The 20,002-nt window shown below is 40.9% G+C and overlaps 1 protein-coding gene across 5 annotated transcripts in view; it reads left to right on the top strand.

Moving 5' to 3' along the window:
- The first annotated feature begins 17,573 nt into the window (after positions 1-17,573).
- The window catches only part of MAGI2 (membrane associated guanylate kinase, WW and PDZ domain containing 2), a 718,224-nt gene continuing 715,795 nt past the window's right edge, over positions 17,574-20,002 (top strand). For all 5 annotated transcript variants that reach the window (XM_065743669.1, XM_065743670.1, XM_065743668.1 and 2 more), the window contains exon 1: positions 17,574-18,133. In XM_065743669.1, coding sequence (XP_065599741.1) covers positions 17,833-18,133 — 301 coding nt within the window. In that variant the 5' untranslated portion in view covers positions 17,574-17,832. The remainder of the gene's footprint in view (positions 18,134-20,002) is intronic.

Below are 20,002 nucleotides of genomic sequence, written 5' to 3'. Positions count from 1 at the left end.
ACACGTATCAAAAACATTTATTATTGAAAAGTTACTTATAAATGACAAGTATGTATTTTTTCATGTCATACAGTCTTACAAGATTTCAGATTTAAGGAGATCATAATCCCTGAGATCTCTGGGATATGTAGACATAACACATTACTGCAGACCCATCTCTATTTTTATCTGTGTTTGCACAGATTATATCCAATAATGTCTATTTTCCATGTGCCCTAAGTTGTAATTTATAGATAACAGTTCATAACAAACTGTTCCTGTTCACAAGAGCCGAAATGCATAAAACGTAATTTCTTCAGGGAAGAAGCATTGGGCTTTTATCTAGTGAGGCTATTGCAAATCCAACCTAATGAAACAGCTGGGTTAAAACCTCAGTATATTTATTTATAGCAAAGCAGCTGTACTTATTCAAGGCATTTTATTTTTCCAAGTAAATAACAGTCTGTCTTTCTTTTTCAAATTATTATTAGAAAAAAAAAATTGGCAACATATGAAAGGGAGAAAGCAGACATAAGAAACACATTCCTAACATGGATCTGTAGTGATATAATGAAGACCCTATTCTGGGAATTTACCGAAGTCTGGACATATTAGGAAGAAAATGGGGAAGTTACTGGCAGGCATCTCTCTTAAACTCAAGAGATATTTTCAGATGAGCTCTGGATCTTACAGTGCCCTAAATTGAACAATTCCTGACCTGCAGATCCAGCAGCCTCCCCTGAGCTGCATGTGATGATGCTTTACCATTATAACTGGGCTACGACATATTTCTTAATCTAAATGAGCTGAAACGAGGTCTTACTCCTACAAACCAGTGTAATCACAGGTGCACAGCAAACACTGTTCTATGCCACTGTGCATAAGAAGATCCATTTAGTATTAAATGAGATTTAACTGTTAATAAGCAATTATTTATAATGCTGTGTAGTAAGAACACATGCAATTGTGTTTTTAAGCTTAACTCTGTTTCTTGACTGTTTATTGCTCGATTTCTGAAGCTGTGTGATGCATTAACACCAGGCAGTTATTTCTTTATTTAAGATGTAGGCAGAGTTAGAACAACTATGATGATATTCTTTCATATATTTTCCTATTACTTATGCAGCTGAAAAATTATCACATCCCTAGGATGCTGACAATTTATGAAGTCTGGACAAAAGAATCACATGCAATATTTGCATTTTTCTAAAGTTCTCTGTCAAAGACCCCGTGACATCCCAAAGCAAAGGATTATGTCATCAGCCAAAACTCTTCATATTGACAAACTTAGCTTAACACCAGAAGAGACTTAGTCCATGGGTCACTTAGTCCAGTCCTGCATAGCCTCATTCAAGTGTGTTATTGTTACTAAGTTCAGAAGGGCACACAGAGACATTCCCTGTCCTATGCACCACCAGCTACAGAACGTTCCACAGGACTGGACTTACGGCTCGTGACTTCAGGAAACCAAAAACTTATAAAAATGATAATATGCAGCAGCAGAAGTTGAGGCTCACCGATGGGGTGGACCTTTGCAATATCCAGAAACTCTTATGACCTATATTTATGCTACACCTAAAAAAGAAAATTCTCCCACAAAGAAAATCAAAGGACAGACATTTAAATAATACAGGCAGCATTTTACAGCTTAAAAACAACAAATGGTCAGTGCCATGAGCGATTTTACTGATTCCTCCATGTGCTGTTAACATCATAGCACTAAACCTGAAATATAATTATGAGACCGAGATAAAAAGGAAAGATAGGAAAAGATCGGCTCAAGGCAGAAATGCTTGTAGACCTTAGAAATGGATTTCTAAATCTCAAAACACAGCTTTTCTGAATTACAGTGATAACCTTTTATTGGAAGCTGTCTTGTGCTTCTTTTATATTTTATCATTGCAGCACCAACAAAAGTGCACTTGAGATATATGGTCGGGGATTCAAGCATGATGACCCAGCCTTTGCAAGAGAAACACTCTCAGGGTCACACGAAGTATCTTGCTTTTTTTTTCCCCTACTAACAGCATGGTTCTGTTGGTTTATGCTTGGTAAGTCCTAAAGATTACCCAAATTTACACCTGATAGTTGCTACATGTACTGTCCCATGCAGGATTTCATAAGGACACATGCCTGGCACTTGCAGCACAGCATCATGAGTACAATGTCAGTATCTGACATTTCAGATCCATTAATAATTATGGAAATATACAGCAAAATGAAATCTGCAGCCTGAGAAGGACTGGGATTGAGATGCTCTGATTGGGGCTCTGCACTCAGAGTAAAGTTCTGTTAAATGCTGTTTTCTACTTGAACTTATATATGACAACCCACTTCCTCATCCTGTGCCCTCAGAGGAGCTGCACCTGCTGCAATACATGAGTTGTGCCCCTGGTACCTGGTCCAAGGCATGAGTAGCCCATGTCAGATACTAAGGAAAGCAGTCTGGCATCTCCCCTACATATCTTTCCATACAAATGTATGTTTTAAGAGTACTCCCATCCTGGGGGGGAGGGGGGGGTGCGGGTTATGTCTTTTTTTATCCCTGAGACATCTATGTGAGCAACAACAGAGAGGATAACACTTTCTGGACATGCTTCCTTACTGAGTGTTAGCACGTTGACAGCTTCAAAGCTTCCCAGAGCAAACATCAGACTTGTCAAGTCTCTCCATAGATACGTCTACAAAGAGGAAGTGAATAAGACAATAACTATTCTAGAAACAATATAGCAGGGAAAAAAAACAAACAACTACTGGATAAAATGTGCATTTCCACCCACCACATCGCTCCTTTGGTCATGTTATCAAAGTTCCAGCTTTTACTCTCTGGCTCAAGGTGAGTTAATTCAATTCAGAGAAAGCAAGAATGAACAAGAACCAAAATGTCTACTTAATCCAACAGAAAGCTGTGGAAATAGTTTGCCCCACTATGTCACATACAAATCTGTCTTTGAGGGTGCACACTTCACAGTTTTCACTGCCACAGCAAGAAGACAAATGCTCCCAAGAACTGAACATGGGTAGCCTTGCTAACTGCTGTTACCATCTCAGGAGAAGTGAGCACAAGCTCTCTGACCTAGGAAGGCAAGATGCAAGGAGCAGTGGTCATTCCTGCTCTGACTGCTACACAGCTGCCCAGAATTTCTTTCTACCCATTCCCATTCTCTGAGTGACCAATGAAACACAAAAAAATCCATTTTAAGGAACTAAGTACTTTTTTCCTTCTTTATCCTATGATCTACCTGCTAGAGATATGAAAGGTGTTATTATCATACAATCTGCCAGCTCTCCATGCATCATTCTTGATTTTTCCAGGGGTCACATCTACCTAATATGAGAATCGAATGCATTTGCCTTCACTCTTGGTTTAGCATCAAATGCAATAAAGATACTGAGCCCCATGAAAAACTACCACATTTTTCTGAGGAAGGTACATTGTACTAAACCAGAGAGAAATGAAATTCCCCCCCATCCAAGTCAGGTGTATATGAACTCTGTCCCAACCTAGTGTATTAGAAGATGAATTATAATTTTGATAATCAAGAATTATAATAAACACAGAATAGATTTTAATTCTGAAAAGCATAAGATTATGCATTTTAAGACAGATATGAAAACAAAAACAAAAGTAAAACAAAAACAAACACATAATTCTGATTTTGTATTTTGAAGTTTTGGAAGAAATACAAATCTAACTCCACATTTGTAATGAACAGAAAAAGGTAATGCTTCACAGTTGGCAGGTCAGTGTGAGCCACATAATGGAAATCTGTGGCTGTTCCAGCTCAGGATTTAAAATGAGGGCTATCTAAATAAAATGATGGATGGTATTAGATGTTTTACAATATCCGCTCCAAACAATTTTGCATGTAAGCAACTTTCATTGCAATGTGCTGGAAGAACAGCAGTTCTGAATACTCCCAGTTATAGTATTCAGCTTCAGGTAACCCAGATGGGATCAATAATGCAATACTAGCTTTAAAACAGCCCACATGACAAGGGAGTCAGGCTCAGCAGTTACAAAGCAACTATATTAGAAGAGAGTTAGCTGTTTCGACAAAAATTGAATGGGTAAGTAGACTCAATCCCTTCAAATCAGAGCATCGAATGAAAGAGGAAAAAACAAACTGTAAATGTCAAACAAATTTCTGGTGAAAATACAGACTTGCCAATAACACAAACATAGCTAATGCTTGCTCTATAAAGCAATGTAAAACGTAGTTCCCAGTCCCTGCCTTGCTCACTCTCAACACAGTGCAAAGGGGGAGAGCTGGAAGGCAATTATGGAACACTGATTATTTCTATAGCTCAGTCCCTGCCCTTGGATAGTGACAGCTCACATGAAAGGTGTCAGCGACAACAGCCCTTGTCCATCTCCTGTCCCAAGAGTATAATTCCTCATTTGAACAGCAACAGGACAAAATTCCAGCAGATGGCACTCCACAATACACAGCATGACCCCAGTTCTGACTGCTCTGCGTGAAACCAAGGACAGGACTGATGCCCAAGGGAAGAGCTCAGGGAAAGCCACCAGGAGAAGGTAATATACATAGAAATTAAGTATCAGAAATTCTCTCAGGTAGAAATATTTGTAGGATTTGGGCAGTGGCATTCCCTTTACAAGCATAAAGTGCTACAGTGTAGAAAGCCCTGGTCATGCACTGCAGCATTCAGTGCCAGCAGCATGACTCCATGCAGCCACATGCCCTGGGCTGGGTTTGCATCCCAAAACAAGAGCTCCTGGATGTGAGAGCTGTCTGAGCAGAAACAATGGAGATAATCCAGGAATGAGTTAAGAGAATAAACCGAAAGCGTGTGTGTGCAGGAAATGGCAGAAGAGAAATTACTGCAAGGAAGACTAAAGCTGGCTCCCTGCTTATGCGGCATGGTGAAAGCACCCTGAATAGACACAGTGCTTGGCTGTTTGGAGGGACACTCAGCTCTATCTCTAGCCCTTCCTGTTCCAAGCACAGTGAAAAGCAATTAGCAGGCATTTCTCTTTTGCATCTAATCCTAATCTTGGGCTTTTCATTAGTTAGAGAGAGGGTGGGTGACTCCCACATCACCAGGAGTTTCTGTTTGTTTTCAGAAATGCTGCTTGCAGCATTCCTCTGAGAGATGCCTTCCCATTTGCACAGAGTAAACAAGCACATACATGTGCAGCATTTTCTGAAAATCCTTTTCAGCAGTGAAAATTGGGCACTCCTCCACATGCGCTTTTTTCTAAGCACAAACTTCACTGCTTCTATCAGTAGATTTTAAACATTTTTATTTTCTTGCAATAAAAGGAAAAGAAGAAAGAGGATAACACCTGAAAGAATAAAACAGCCAAAATAACTGCTTTACACTTCCTGGGAAAGACTGAAAAGAAAACGTTCACTTTATTAAGCAATTTTACACTAGGATTTATTCTTAATTTCCAGTATATCCGCTTATCCACAGTGGTTTCATATGTTTTTTAATTATCTTTGTTCACAATGGCGGGGTCTGTATCCTTACTCCTTATTTCCAGTATTTGATCTTCCATGCCAGCCTACTGTCTTTATAACTGAGCTGCACACATTGGCACTCTTGGTCAGGAATTTACAGCATACCTTTATTCTTTATTAGGAATGGCTGATTTGGCAAGGTTGAAACTACTGATGATAGCAATTAGTAAATAAAAATAAAAACAAAGAAAAAGAAAGGGGAAGGCTATTGCATTGCAAATATAAATGCCATTATGCTAAGAATTATAACTTGGTATTTCACAGTATTTTTTCCAGATTAGAACTATATAAAAGTTACTGTTTGGTGTGTTTAGATCACTTATAAAGGTCCCATATTTTCCTTTAAGCTTAGTCAGTCACCATAACAATGGCTTAAAACTTCATTTGACTAGTAGATATAATTTTACTGACATTAATGTAAACATATCTATATTCTGGTAAACAGAACAGTAAAGATAAAGCTGTCAAAAAACTCCTTGCATGAGTTTCATGCAGAGAGCAGTAGGAAGCCATGAAACAGCTAAACATTTTACTTCTACTGTTTCAAGTAGTTGAAATAAGTTGGTTACTGTGTCATAAAAACCTTATGATTTTTACTGACTTTGGCAGATAAAAAATAGGGATGCAAATCCTATTTCTGAACCATGAATGGATAAATATGTGGCTATATCAACATTTAAAAAAAAAGAATTACTTGAAAAGCCCAAAGCATTTCTGAAACCAAGTGATTAATTCCTGAAAATTCTCTCAAATGTTGATACAAAGACATAAAAAGCCATAAGATACAGAAAATTCTAATCTGCATGATTATGTTTCTTTAAAGCTTTCTTCATTAAAATGATTTTATGCATGTCCTCCTGTCATGAGTGAAAAGGGACTAATCTGAAAAAAAAGAATAAATTCTCCCTTCCTCTCTCAAACTCAACCTCCCATGCATAGGTGCAATAGGAAACTAACTGGAAATATTTGAGGCTACTACTAAAACTGATTTGATCTCAATTGCCTTTGAACAAGTGTAATTATGAATAAGTTCAGGAGGATATATCCATTCTTTCTTATAGTCCTCTTTCCAGATAGACATTTTAGCAGGGTCTGAAAGGACAAAGGGAAATGGTTGCTAACTAGAAGAGGGAAGATTTAGACTGGATATAAGGAAAAAGCTTTCTAAGATAAGGGTAGTAAGACAATGGAACAGGTTGGACACAGAGGTAGAAGATGCCTTATTCCTGGAGACACTCAAGGTCAGGGTGGGCAGGGCACAGAGCACCTTATCTAGCTGTAGGTGTCCTTGTTCAGTGCTGAGGAGTTATACTAATGGCCTTTAAAGGTCCATTTCAACTCTAATAACTCTATGATTCCAGCTCTACATCTAGCACTTGTTGAAAGTTGTGTCTAGTTTTCCATCACTTCTTTCCTTAGTCAGCTCCAATAGCAAAGCACATCCACCACGTGCCTCTTACCCAGCAGCACTGATGGTCTGAGATGCAGAAGAACCCTTTTTTTTTTTCTGTCTTCAGAATTTTGAACCTTTTTTTCTATCTTTATGCTTTAAACACAAAGCCATTGGAAGTTCTCCGTCCTTGAAACTGTCCTCCTTTGCCTGGCATACAGAAACAGCCACTTGACAGAAATGAAGAGACAGATGATGTGTGACACGGTATGATATATGATGTATAAATTACAAACATAAAGATGAATTCCTGCTGGGAAGTTACATAAATTCCAGTCTTTCCTTGCTCCAAGTACTATTTAATAATACTGAATGAATGCTCTTTAACCCAAGCTAGTGCCCTAACCAGAGGGCAACACTTGATGCCTTCTCTTCTTTGAAAACAAATTTATGCACAGTGTCATCAGGGTGTTTAGTTTTCAAAGCATTTTATAAGTCTTACTGAAACATACTAGGTAGGTTACCATTCCTGCATTTGCAAAGCAAGTGTAGTGCATGATCTCGGAGTTTGAATATTTTCAAATTTATTATAATTGCCTAATTTTTTAAAGTACAGTATATATGACATAGTATGTACTAAAACATAGTACATACATGAAGAATTCCAGCCTTCTGAGCAAAACAACACAAAAAACACCACAAAGGTACAATGAACATGCAATACTCACTGCATTTCAGTACAGCAGGCCCTATTCTAACGACAACTGACCTGATGCTCATTGTGACTGTATCCTGAACAACAAGAGGTGAATATTTGAAAATAAAGAGGTGAAAGGAAATACCTTCCCTGCAATACCCTAACAAATTTTTATAAGTTGGTGAGTGTAAGGAAAGATGCTGTAGACCTAACACACCTGCGACTCATGCACACCCTCTGATAAGCCTTGCCTCCATGTTGCTATTTCTGCATTCCCCCAGTGATTTTTTGCAGTGCTGTAGTTGTTCCCCAGGTGAACATCCTCTCCCTACTGCAGGTCTGTACCAGTCTCCTGGAAGCCAGAGCTTCTGACTCTATACTGACAGTCCTAAGACAGCTTTGGCTGCATCATATGATTGAGGCTTCAGCTAGCACCCTCCTTATGAGATCTGAGTCCTAACACCAGGTATTGAGAAGGGCCTCAAAACCCCGTATACAGGTAATCCCACTCACCTTATGTTTGTTTCCAACTCTGTTAGTTCTCTGAGCCTTTTAAATTTGAGTTTGAATGGGGTTGACCTTGCTGAGCGGACTGTTTCTTTTTGCTGGTAAATGAAGGAGGCTTCAGATACCAAAATGAAAGTGAACATCTATTCCTTTGACAGGGAAGAATGAATGACCAGAACTTTATAGAAATGTTCCTGCATCTTACATAATCCAACACCTTGGAGAAGATAGGAGGCACATAGGAAAGAAAGCAGATCCATTTCTCAGTGGTGTTATCAAATATAAATTTACATCTTTCTGTCAGTTAATTATTGTGTTTTCTGTGCTCTGTTGTCTACAAGCATGGAATACAAAAACAACCAAGTCCTCCAAAGAAGTTTCAAATCTGGATTACAGCCAGACACAACAGTGATTGAAGTAAGCAGATGGAAGAATAAGGGCTAGGATAAGGAACAAGCTTTTTCATGGTAAGTCATACTCTCAGCATAACACCTGCCTACTACTGTCCTCTGATCACTGCAGAAAGTGAACGGTTAGTAGTAACAAACTTTTCAAGTGCCATGGTCTTGCAAAAAGGCAGAAGCTCATAAAGACTGAGCACTCATTACAGTTAAAATCACTATTTGAATTATTTGTAGAATCTTAAGAAAAAGAATAAAAAAAGGTAAACAGCTATACTCTTTATCAGACTGAAGTAAAAACTGTTAATGCTGCTTAATGTAGAAATTGTTTTGATCATTAATTATAACAGGCAAGCAACACAAATCAATGAAGACTATCTTATCTGTTCTAAGAAGAGGCAATGAAAATGACTTTAGTAAGTCTTTTTGACCAGAATGGACTTGCTATTTCAAATAACAACATCTACATATTTTCCTGAAATGTATACATACAAAAGCAACCTTGAAAATGTGCACTTTTAAGTCAGACACTAAATACAGGAGTAGTTGAGGCCCGCCAAAAATTTGGGTCCATATAACTGAGGTATCCAGTAAAGAAGTTAAAAAAAAAAACCACATTATTATTTATTTATCTGCATGGGATGATGCAGTGTTTTAGCCTATTTCTAGCATTCCTTTCTAAAGCGTACCTCACAAAAGACAAGATCCTGTCAAATTTGAGACCAGCTGAACTATACCAGTTGCACCCATTTACTACCCTAGGACTGCCAATATATTAACTCACTAAATAAATTATGAATTCATTCAAGGCTCCTCAGTATGGAAATTATGTAGGCTATTAATCTTCGTTTGGAAGAAGTGTCTTAATGGTAACAATTTTGAAATTGAATTGCATATTAACAGTCTAACCTTTAGGTCAAGAGGTGCTCACAAGTCAATTTAATATGGAAGTCGATGGGACAATTGGTATGAAGAAGCACTACACAATCTAATGATAGCAGAACTGATCTCTACTCATAACATCAGTTTTGAACAGCCTTATGGTAATGAAGATGTGGTTCAATGGATGCAGTTAGGTCACACGACTCCAGAGAATTATGTTCAGTTGACTGCTCAAACAGCATCACTGAATTGGTAAGGTTCAACAGGACCTCTGGAGACTATCTAGTCTGTCCACCTTGCTTGCAGTAGAGTCAATTGCAGTAAATTAGTAAATTCTTAGGGCTGATTTGCTTAAAAACAGATGGTTTTAAATTATCTTCAAAAATAATAACTCTGAAACGTCTCTGAGCAACCTCTTCCAGTGTTCAACAACCTCAAATTCTTACCTACGCTTAGAAAGCGATCTTGGAGATATGTGATTCTGCCTATTTTTACCCATATTACTTATGACATCTATTTGAATTACAAAGCATTCAGAACTCAAACTACATACACCTTTATGTATGGTCAAGAGATTGAATTAAGTCCTACAAGAAAAACAAGTAACTATGTGCCTGAAAGATCATTCAAGTCAAAGGCAGAAGGGAAATCCAGACACATCCCAAATCAAATATAATATGGTGTTTAGGAAGTCACTTGATTCTAAGTATTTTTTTTTTCTGATGACAATAGTTCTTTCTGCTTTTCTGTCCACCCCACCAAAAAATCATTTCAAAACCTTAACACACCTTTAATGTCTTTTATATGTTCATATTTTTTAGGTTACTTTATTAATTACTGTGGGGTGAAAAGCAATGGACTGAGTGACATCAAGCCTCAGCAACAGACCTGTGGAACAAAGGCACTGATTCAAAAAGTATTCACTGGAAAAGACAAAAGAATAGGTGCTACTGACATCATATACAGCAATTAAGATCGTGAATACAAGGAAAAACAAGACTTGCAAATAAATATTTATGAGAACAAAATATGATTGTGGCATGAAGGTTATGGGAGCTAAAACATTTAGGCAGAAGCAAACCAAAATGCCTGTCCTTAAATGAAGTATCTAAAATTAATTAAATAATCTGCATGAAAACTCTAGCATTATTTGATTGTGTATGAAATCTGTTTCATTTTGTGTGTGTGTGTGTGTGTTTATAACTACACAATCAGTTAGTTAGAACCATTTTCCTTCTGAATAGTGATAAAAAATTCAACGTCTCTGCCAGTTTAGCAAACACAGTATTTCTTTCATTTCCAGATATCATATATTGAGGCAATTATAAAGTACAATATATTTTCCTTACAGCACATGCAAATACATTTCCATAGACAACATTGAGTCATTTGACTTTTGAAACTTTTTCATGTATTTCTATGCTCTCTGCATTCAACACACATCTCTCCAGCTGTAGGAATTAAACTGTGACATGGACCTCTTCAAATTAAGTGCAACTGCTCATATCCAGGACAAGCCAGGGTTCTGTGGTCTTGCCCCAGATACTCCTTGGGAATTTGGAACTGCCATACAATTTACAAGACAAAAATTTTGAATAGAAATCTTGCTTGAATCTTCTATCTTCAAAACATTAGATTTAGGTCATTATATCAGCTGAAGATACTGCCCCTTTTTTATTTGAAAAGCCATCTGCTAGCAGACCTTCAGCATTACCAATCTGGCAACAGTGCAGTCAGACCCTTTCTGTGAGCTATTGTTGATGAAAGCACCTGTGAAGAAGTGTTCTTATTGAGTAAAATGGACAATAGTAGCATGACTGAGCATGAAGCCATATTCTGAAAATTATGCCAAAACTGAACAATAACATAATTCAGTCCCCTTGAATGCACTTTTGTTTAACTTACCATCCCAATTACAAAGCAGAGCCCATCACATGCTTTTAATCACGCATGCATCTATTCTGAGAGTATATACAAAAAACTGAATAAAATCTCAGTGATGATTCCTTATGAGGATGCTATGCACAGGTATGGTGGTGCAAAAGCCTTTCTGCCACATCATCTGGAGCCCACTCTGTGTGAATGGCTAACAGAAAGTCTCTATGTTCACCCTGGTACTCAGGTTTTGGGGTATTTATATATTAACAATACAGAATGAAGCCCTGGTAACTCAAAAGCATTTTTTGACACTCACCTCAGTGTGATAAGACTTTTCCTCAAAATACATCCATGGCTATACAATCTTTCAGAACAACCAACTTCTGGAAACAATCTGGATTTTTTCACAGTTGTGAAAAGCACCCACAGCAGGGAGTACAGCTGCACTGGATCCTATCCTGCTTGGCAGGGGAAAATCCTGTGCCCCCTGCTGTCATGGGACAGCACAGTTCAGCAATGCTAATGAATGTAAAAGCTTGGCAATGCAATGGAAATAAGAAATAACCCTCACCTGAATATGTTCTCTAAAGCTTCAGGACTGCTGAGGTCAACAAGTTGAGTATTTGGTCATCAGCACCACTTGGACCAAGAACTAAACTGACCAAAGTGCAAATCTTTTCTAGCAAGGTTTGTTCTGGCTCATTCCGTACACAGTGACAAGCACTGGGTGAGATTGTGCATGAACTACTTTGGAGCTATTTTCTCTAAAATACTCACTTATCACGCTTTAATTTTATGAAAATATATCTACAAATCATGTGACCTTTTATGAATTTCCATAGTGATGTCTGTATGAAAATACACCACTTGTAACTTCAGAAGTATTTATTAACTTCCATGATATAAGGTCTCTGTGGCCACATTAAAGCACAAGAAATCTGACGTGGAAAGGTAATTTCTGTGAAAGCAATGACAGAAATATGAAAATAAGGGTCTGAATGGACATGCTGCTACAACTTTACTGGGAACTTGAACAGAAAATCTCTAGAATAATGTGCTTTCATTTTATCTTTTATAGGTTCATAAAATATTCATCTTCTTTCCCAGTACGTCTTGAGATCAATCTCAGCAGTACAGTTAGTTCATCTGAAATGTAAAATGCAACTGATTATAGACATGAAAGAAGAAAGCCTTATTTCAGTCTAATCCAAGGGAAATGAAAATGCAAATAACAAGAAAAAAGAATTCAGAGATTGGGTCTTCTGTAGTTTGTTAATCTAAGGATATTATCTTCTACAAGAGATGAGTAAATATTTACAGATATTTTAACTGAAATAAATCATTTAATACTAAATATCATAAAGGAAATGGAGATACTGGAAATTCAAATTCAGTGCAAGATACAGGCTAATCAGCATTATTCGATGCTGCAGTACCCAGTGCAATCCACTGAGGCTTACCAGTCACTATGGGGTAATTTAAGGTAGCCAAGCACACAAACTGGTGCCATGGTAATGGAGAAGCAGTCATTTCAAGCACAGGCAGTTATCCAGCCACTTAATTTGATATTTTTCAGAATCCCAGCCACGCAGGCACTGTGTGCAGTGAGGGTTTCAGCAGCAATAATTCATGGTGTGAGCTGCACTCCTCCTCCCATTCACAGTAACAGATATTTGTAGCTTTGCTATCTTTCTAGTGTCAGGCCAAATTTAAAGAATTATTTTCTATGCAGTTTTGTGTCTCTCTACTTTTGTCTCCTTTTGTGGGTGTATACTGGTATGCAATTTACATTTGAACTTCTGTGGAAAGAGGCCATCATTTGTTTATTTTAATGGCTCCTACTGAATTTGTTTTGACAGCCACTCTCCCACTACTTGGTCCCTGGGGAAGTTGGTGACCTCCAACAAGTTTTTCTTACCTCACCTTAATTAACACTTCAGCTGCTAGTAAGAACAGCACAGGAACTATATAATACCAATGCTTGATGAGAAAAGAAAGAAAGGAAACTGGAAAAGATCACATTTAAACCAAACATCAATGCAGACGGTCAGGAGAGAACAAAATGCCTCCTGCAATCTTTCCAACTCATTGTAAACTATACTATTTAGATGAAACTTTTCCTTTCTGAAGTTTACACTTATTTTTCACATGGAATGGAGGCAATTTTCTTCATAGATTCATAGATACATTAGGTTGGAAAGGACCTAGAAGACCATCTAGTCCAACCATCCTCCTATCACCATCCCTACCCAACTACTAAATCAAATCCCTTAGCACCTCATTTAAACGCTTCTTGAACAGCGCTAGGGACGGTGCCTCAACCACCTCCCTAGGCAGGCCATTCCAGTGCCTGACCACTCTTTCAGAGAAAAAATGTTTCCTCAAATCAAATCTAAATCTTCCCCGGAAATCTTCATGTACAAAAAGATCAGGTTTGACCTCTGCAAAAGCTTTTGACACAACAGTAATAGGTTGAGAATGCTGAGTATCATTACATTGTATCCTAACCATATATATATATATATATATATATATATATATATATATATACTAGAAAATTTTGAAATCTGCAATTAAGTAAAAGTTTATTTTGAAGCTCATATGGCTAAAGCTATTAAGTGTTTTTTGTTGTCTTTTTTTTAAATCTTTGGTGGTTTAGTGGTGAAATAAAGTGTGTTTTTCATCAAAACATTTTCAGAACTTGAAAAAAAAAGCTTTAGACAATTAGTTTAATGTTTTAGAATTTTGAAACAAAAATTCTCAGAATATGAAGCCAGAATTTGGATAGTATTCTTCATAATAATATTTCAAAATCAGTCTCATTACAGACATGAGTGGCAGAAGATAATATCACAAAAAGCTGTAAATTTTTGGTGAAATTTGTAACTGCAAAGGTTATGACACTGAAGTTTTTTACTAGAAGAAAGAAAGGGCTTAGTATCCTAAGAGCATTTAAAACTCCCAGCAAAAGGTAGTTAAACTATTTAAGAGGCTCTGGAGCTCTGCCAGTGGTAACTACCTATTGCAACGTTTTCAGGCAACTGAGAGAACAGACCTGTTTTTTCCTTCCTGGATTTGGATTTAAACATCTGAATTCTGCCAGGTCCTAGATTAACATATCTGCTGTGGTGTAGCTTGGTTGTGGTGTTCAAAGCCTCACTAAGAATAAGGCTGCTGAGTAGCTGACATACTAAACAGAAGACAGTAAAAGAAAAACGAAATTAACCATGCATACTTAAAAACATTAAAAAAAAAAAGATGAAAAACATTCATGTCCAGTCACACAGGAAGTATGTGCCAAAGAAGGAAATTTCACATTTTCTGAGTTCAAGTCCAATGTTATAAATACAAGTATAAGATAACAGAACTCCATTGCTGAATAAATAATAGTAGGCAATGTACATATATGCATTTTCCCCTTTGGCACATGCAATACATCATTTTCCATTTGAGGAAATTCACTTATCTGAAAATGAGGCATACTGAAAACACAGATAGAATTCAGTTACTTTTTTTAGAATTCAGTAGCTGAATATTAGGAAAGAATAGGAAAGATAATTTTACAGCTACAGAATATATTTATTTACAAAAGTCGCACACTTCAGCTTACTTATGGGCTTGGCACAACTTTAATCCCAGAAGTATAGTTATATACAGGCTTCTGTGTTTACAGGATCACATGTAAAAGAATAATAAAAGACACTTATGCTGTATTTGGTGAACGTGTTTCATGATATGCTGTTGTTACTTCTAACTGTAGGAAATCTCTTATGGTAGATACCCTCACATTCATACTTGGCACTAGTTCATGCCTTTCTGGGGTGAGATCCAACGGAAGGAGCTAATAAAAAGATCTCTGCAAGTCCAACAGCTTTTTTCAGGCTCTTCAGAGGCCAAGCAGAAAATATGCAAACTCACCCACTCAGCCACGTGCTGGACATTTGCTCTGCCAGTGACAAAGATAATCTTGTTTTACATCTACCCATCTACTGCTGTAAAAATGCAACAGTCATCTGAGTGTAGCTGGTGCAAAACAACCATATACAAGGTTTAATTTCCCCACAATATATTTTAAAATCAAGATGAAAACAATTCCATTAGTGGCTTTACTACCCTAAGTCCTGAGAACACAAACGAGTGATGCTATAATGGCAAGACTTTATCACATACAGTCAGCCCTAATCTTAAAAAAAATATATCTCTACTATCAAAGAATGCTGCAGAGAAATACTATATCCCTCAGTTGTCTCAGCAGCAGAACACTCCTGATGGTATTCGGAAAAGGAGATTGCTGCCGTAATCTCTGTCCCTCTCAACTCTTTCCTAGTCCAAGCACTTTCAAATTCTCATCCCATCTGATTTCATTTCACTTTTGTACATTCATTATTTTTCTTTAAAGCCAGTTTTGAGAAGTCTTTGTCATAAAGTGCTTTGTGCCAATGGCCAGGCCCACTCAACAAAATGGATGAAATGATTTGCAGAATACAGACATTTCTAATTTCTCATTTATTCCTTCCCCTCTGCATGTACTCTCCCTACTTGTACCTACCTCTGAGTGCAGGTGGACATTAAACAAGTAATACTGGGAGAACACAGTCTCAGAAATTCTGGTTTCCCACAGATTCATACTGAGGCTGATAATGAGCTGTAACTGAAACTTTTGTCATTACTGAAACGTTTATATGGTCTCTCATCCATGTGAATTGCTGTTTAATAAGAAGAAAGTTCATGTTGCAGCCTTTGGGACATTTACAGGATCTCTCAGCCCTAGCCAGCTGCCTATTTTCATGAAATAACTTAATTATATTTGAGATAGATTTGGTGGAAACTGCCCAACAGCTTCAAAAGTTATTGGAGAAATAAAGGAGACACAGCCAAGCATGATCACATAAAGGACTGTTTCCATAGGAACCTAGACAGAAAACAGCGATACAATTTGTGAAAAATTTCATTGCAGTCACTTTAATTGAAATTTTAAAAATATCTGATCAGCTTTATATCACATGCTGTAACATATGACATTTCTCCAAGCTTCCCTCATCCCGTACCCAGCCTGCAGACCCGCTCATATTCTCTTTTTTTTTTTTTTTTTTCTGCAGAAGGGAAAATTATACTTCTCAAAGTCAGGAGGTTGTTCTGCCTGTATTTGTCAATCTTCCCTTCAGACGGAAATTATTTTTTTCAGCAAGACAAGCTTCTCAGAAATATGTGCCAACTGCTACACTCCACTGCTTACACACGTGTTAGGCATATGACAGAACAAATTAAATAGAAAGTGCACATGAGCAGCGAGCTGCTCTATCACCTGCGTCTGAGTGGATACACAGAGAGAAGCACTTGGGGCTGGAAATCCCACTCTTTCGTAGCTCAGGTTATGTGGGGTTTAGAGCCATCCAGGTGGCACTGCATGAGGATGTTCTGGTGGGCGACAGTGAGAAGACTTTAGAGAAAACACACCACCGACTACCACTCCTCTGTTCACTGTGTCCTCTACATTAATTGCCCATCAACTATGGTACTACTTCTGTTCCCTGTGGCACAGCAACAAGCATTAAAAACTATGCCCACGTATAATACTGCTCAATAAACTAAAGCGTGAGATCTCAGAGCAGGAAAGCATGGCAGGGTCTGTGTACATTCCTAACGCTGAGCTCTTCAAAGTAAACGGCTGCTTTTGTTTTTCCTGCAATAACTTGAAGCCTGTCACTGGATTCTCCCTAGTCAGATGCGCAACTCCCAACCAACCCCTCCACACATTCCACAGCATCCTTCTTCCTCGCGGACTCGGGCTGAAACTCATGACCCCATTTCCTGAACCGCTGCCCATTCCCACAGCAGTGGGTGTGGGCACCTCATCACCGTGCGGCTCTCCTTCCTGTGCAGGCTGAGGGGAGGGGGGAACCGCTCCCGTGCGTGCCCCACATCCCCACGCAGGCCGGGAGCGGGGCAACCCCGCGGTGTCACCCCGGATGGGACCGGGGACAGCGCAGCACGCAGGCTGTGCCGGAGGAAGGGAGCGGCGGGGACGCCAGCCCCGGGCCGGGCGCGGTGCTACGGGCGGGCAGCGCAGCCCCCGCCACCGTATCCTCGGGCGCCCCCTGCCGGCCGGGGCCGCGCCGCGGGGTATTGGGGCCGCCGGGCCGGGAGCACCGCGGCGCCCGCCCGCCCCCCGCCCGGCCGCTCTCCGCCTTCTGCCGGCCGTGCCAGGCAGCCTCTCTCTCGGCCTTCACTACCGGGTCAGGCGAGGAGGGAGCGTCGAGGCGGTGCCCGCCTCGCTCTGCCGCCGCCACACTCCTCCTCCCCGCGGCCGTTCCCTCCCTCTTCCCCTCCCTCCCCGCTGCCAGTTTCTCTACAACTAGTACATCCACACGCAGGGTCCCGGCCGCAGCGGCTGCCATGGATATCAGCTAAAGCGCCGGCAGCCGCTCGGACCGGGCACAGAGGCGCTCCCCGTCCCCGCTCCGTCGCCCCGCGGGGCCGCCGCGCCCGCCCCCCCCCGCCGGCAGCAGCCCCGAGCCGTGCCCCAGCGGAGCCCCGGGGGAGGGGGGCAGAGAGAGGGAGGAGAGAGCGGCAAGCAGAGCGGGAGTCGGGCAGAGCATCCCCACGGCAATGTCCAAGGGCTTGAAGAAGAAAAGCCACTGGACGAGCCGAGTCCACGAGATCGTGATCGTGCGGAACCCGGAGGGGCAGCTGGGCTTCGAGCTGAAAGGGGGTGCGGAGAACGGGCAGTTCCCGTACCTGGGCGAGGTGAAGCCCGGCAAGGTGGCCTATGAGGGCGGCAGCAAGTTGGTGCCGGAGGAGCTGCTGCTGGAGGTGAACGAGACCCCCGTGGCCGGGCTCACCATCAGGGATGTGCTGGCCGTGATCAAGCACTGCAAGGACCCCATCCGCCTCAAGTGCGTCAAGCAAGGTAAGGCGGCGGCCGGGCCGGGCCGGGGGAGAGCGGGGGGCGGCGGCCATGGGGGGAGCAACTTTGTTGCGGCAGTTTTGACTTTCCCCCATCCGCCGCCGGCAGCGGGGGGAGGAGAGCGGCGCTCCGCCGTGCCCGCAGCCGGGCGAATTAAATGTGCGTCAGTGACAGCGCTTCGCCATGCCGCTCTGAATGGACGGGGGGGGGGGGGGGGACGGGCCGGGCCGGGCTCCGAGGATGCGGAGCGGGGCTGTGCTGTGGAATGGGGCCGTGCTGTGGAGCGCTGCCCGGGGACGGGGCCCGAGCGCGCCGCAGATGGAGGAGTCGTTCACCTGGAGCCCCGTGGGAACCGTCGCCTCATCCCGGGGAGAAGTGGGAGGGGAGAGGCGGGGAGAAACTTTCTGGAAAGAACTCTTCTGCCTCTCCAGCTTGAGCTTATTTATTGTTGAAGTGCTTGAATAGCTCCCATGCGTAAAGTCGGTGGGTGCAGCGGATGCTGTTTGAGTGTTTGTTTCTGCCTCTTCAAACTCAGCCGAGTTGGGGTAACTGCGAACGAGTCCGTGCGGTGACGCTGCTGCTGCCACAGCTCCGCTGGGAACGGCCGAGTGCCCTCGGAGCGGCGCTGCGGCGGTTCTGTGCGCATCCCCCGGGAGCGCGGCTCAGCCGTGCACCGAGCTGTTCCACACTTGGGGGGTTCTGCAGTGGGAAGGTGTTGGATCTCATTCGTCGGAGGTGTGCCTGCTCCATAGCGACAGCCAGTAGCCTTAGCTTGGAGGACATAAAGACGTGTTGCTGTCACGTAATTTTGCGGTTTAACTTCTTCGTTTTAATTGAACATGCGTTGCGGTGTTTGTGGTATTCTGAATGCTCAGAGGGGATGCCAGTTACTAGTTTATCCAAACACGGTAACATTCAAAGAAAGAGTTTGACTTCCAGGCCTTCAGAATGCACTTCGTGATATATGCACTCATCTACGTAAGGTCAAATACCTAAATAAAGATGTGATCTGTGGTTTTCCTATTGGTCCTTTTGGTTAAGTAGTGAAGTATATTGTAGATCATATCCTGATAGACAGAAGATGCATAGAGACTTAATAGTTCATGTGATAAGTGGGGAGGACTATAATGAATTCTGTCTTTGAGTATGGTGTCATCTCTGGGTGCTTGAACTCCAGCTGTAGTTGCCTCTCTTCATGAATTTTAGTGTGAATGGTCTTGAGGCATCTGGATTAAAAGAAGCACCAATAGAAGTGACAAGAAGACAAGGGTATATTGTCTGCTAAACTATTTATTTGCTTACTTTTTCCTTTGCAGAAGTGCTGTAGATATTTCTCTGCACTAACACCAGTTTGAGGTTACGTTCATATAGTATGTCAGTCAGCCTCTGTCCCACCTCCTCACTGCTTTTCAAATATTTCATTTCAAGTCAAAGCAATCACAAGTGATTCATTAATATGTGTACCCTGAGTACAGATGTCTGTCATACATGAATTAGGGACATTAGTCAGGCTTTTAGTCTGTGGATTACTGCAGGTTTCCTGAATGAGACTTGGAGAATGTATTCTAAATCCCACCTAGGTTATATATATTAGGAGTTTTACTTCAGCACGTTAGCACACTGCGCTTTTGACATGAGTCCTGCAGCACCAGTCCGATGACTGCATGTTTGACAGTGACAATTCTGCATAGAGTTTTGGACTGAGGCTTGTTGGTTTGAATGATCTTTCTTGTTCTCCAGCATCCTTAACTTTGCTAAAGGGAGAGGCCTTCTGGATCCAGCAAACTATGTTTAAAAGAAGGTCAATGTTTTGTGCATTTAATCACCTGACTTCTCCTTCAGCATAATTCAGTCGAGTTGTTGCACTCCTTG

Source organism: Cyrtonyx montezumae, unplaced genomic scaffold (assembly GCF_038088225.1).
Source record: "Cyrtonyx montezumae isolate F1298 unplaced genomic scaffold, pur_monq_1.0 scaffold_3, whole genome shotgun sequence".
Classification (NCBI taxonomy): Eukaryota; Metazoa; Chordata; class Aves; order Galliformes; family Odontophoridae; genus Cyrtonyx; species Cyrtonyx montezumae.
Note: the sequence above shows the minus strand (reverse complement) of the source record. Positions and strands in the feature narration are given on the sequence as shown.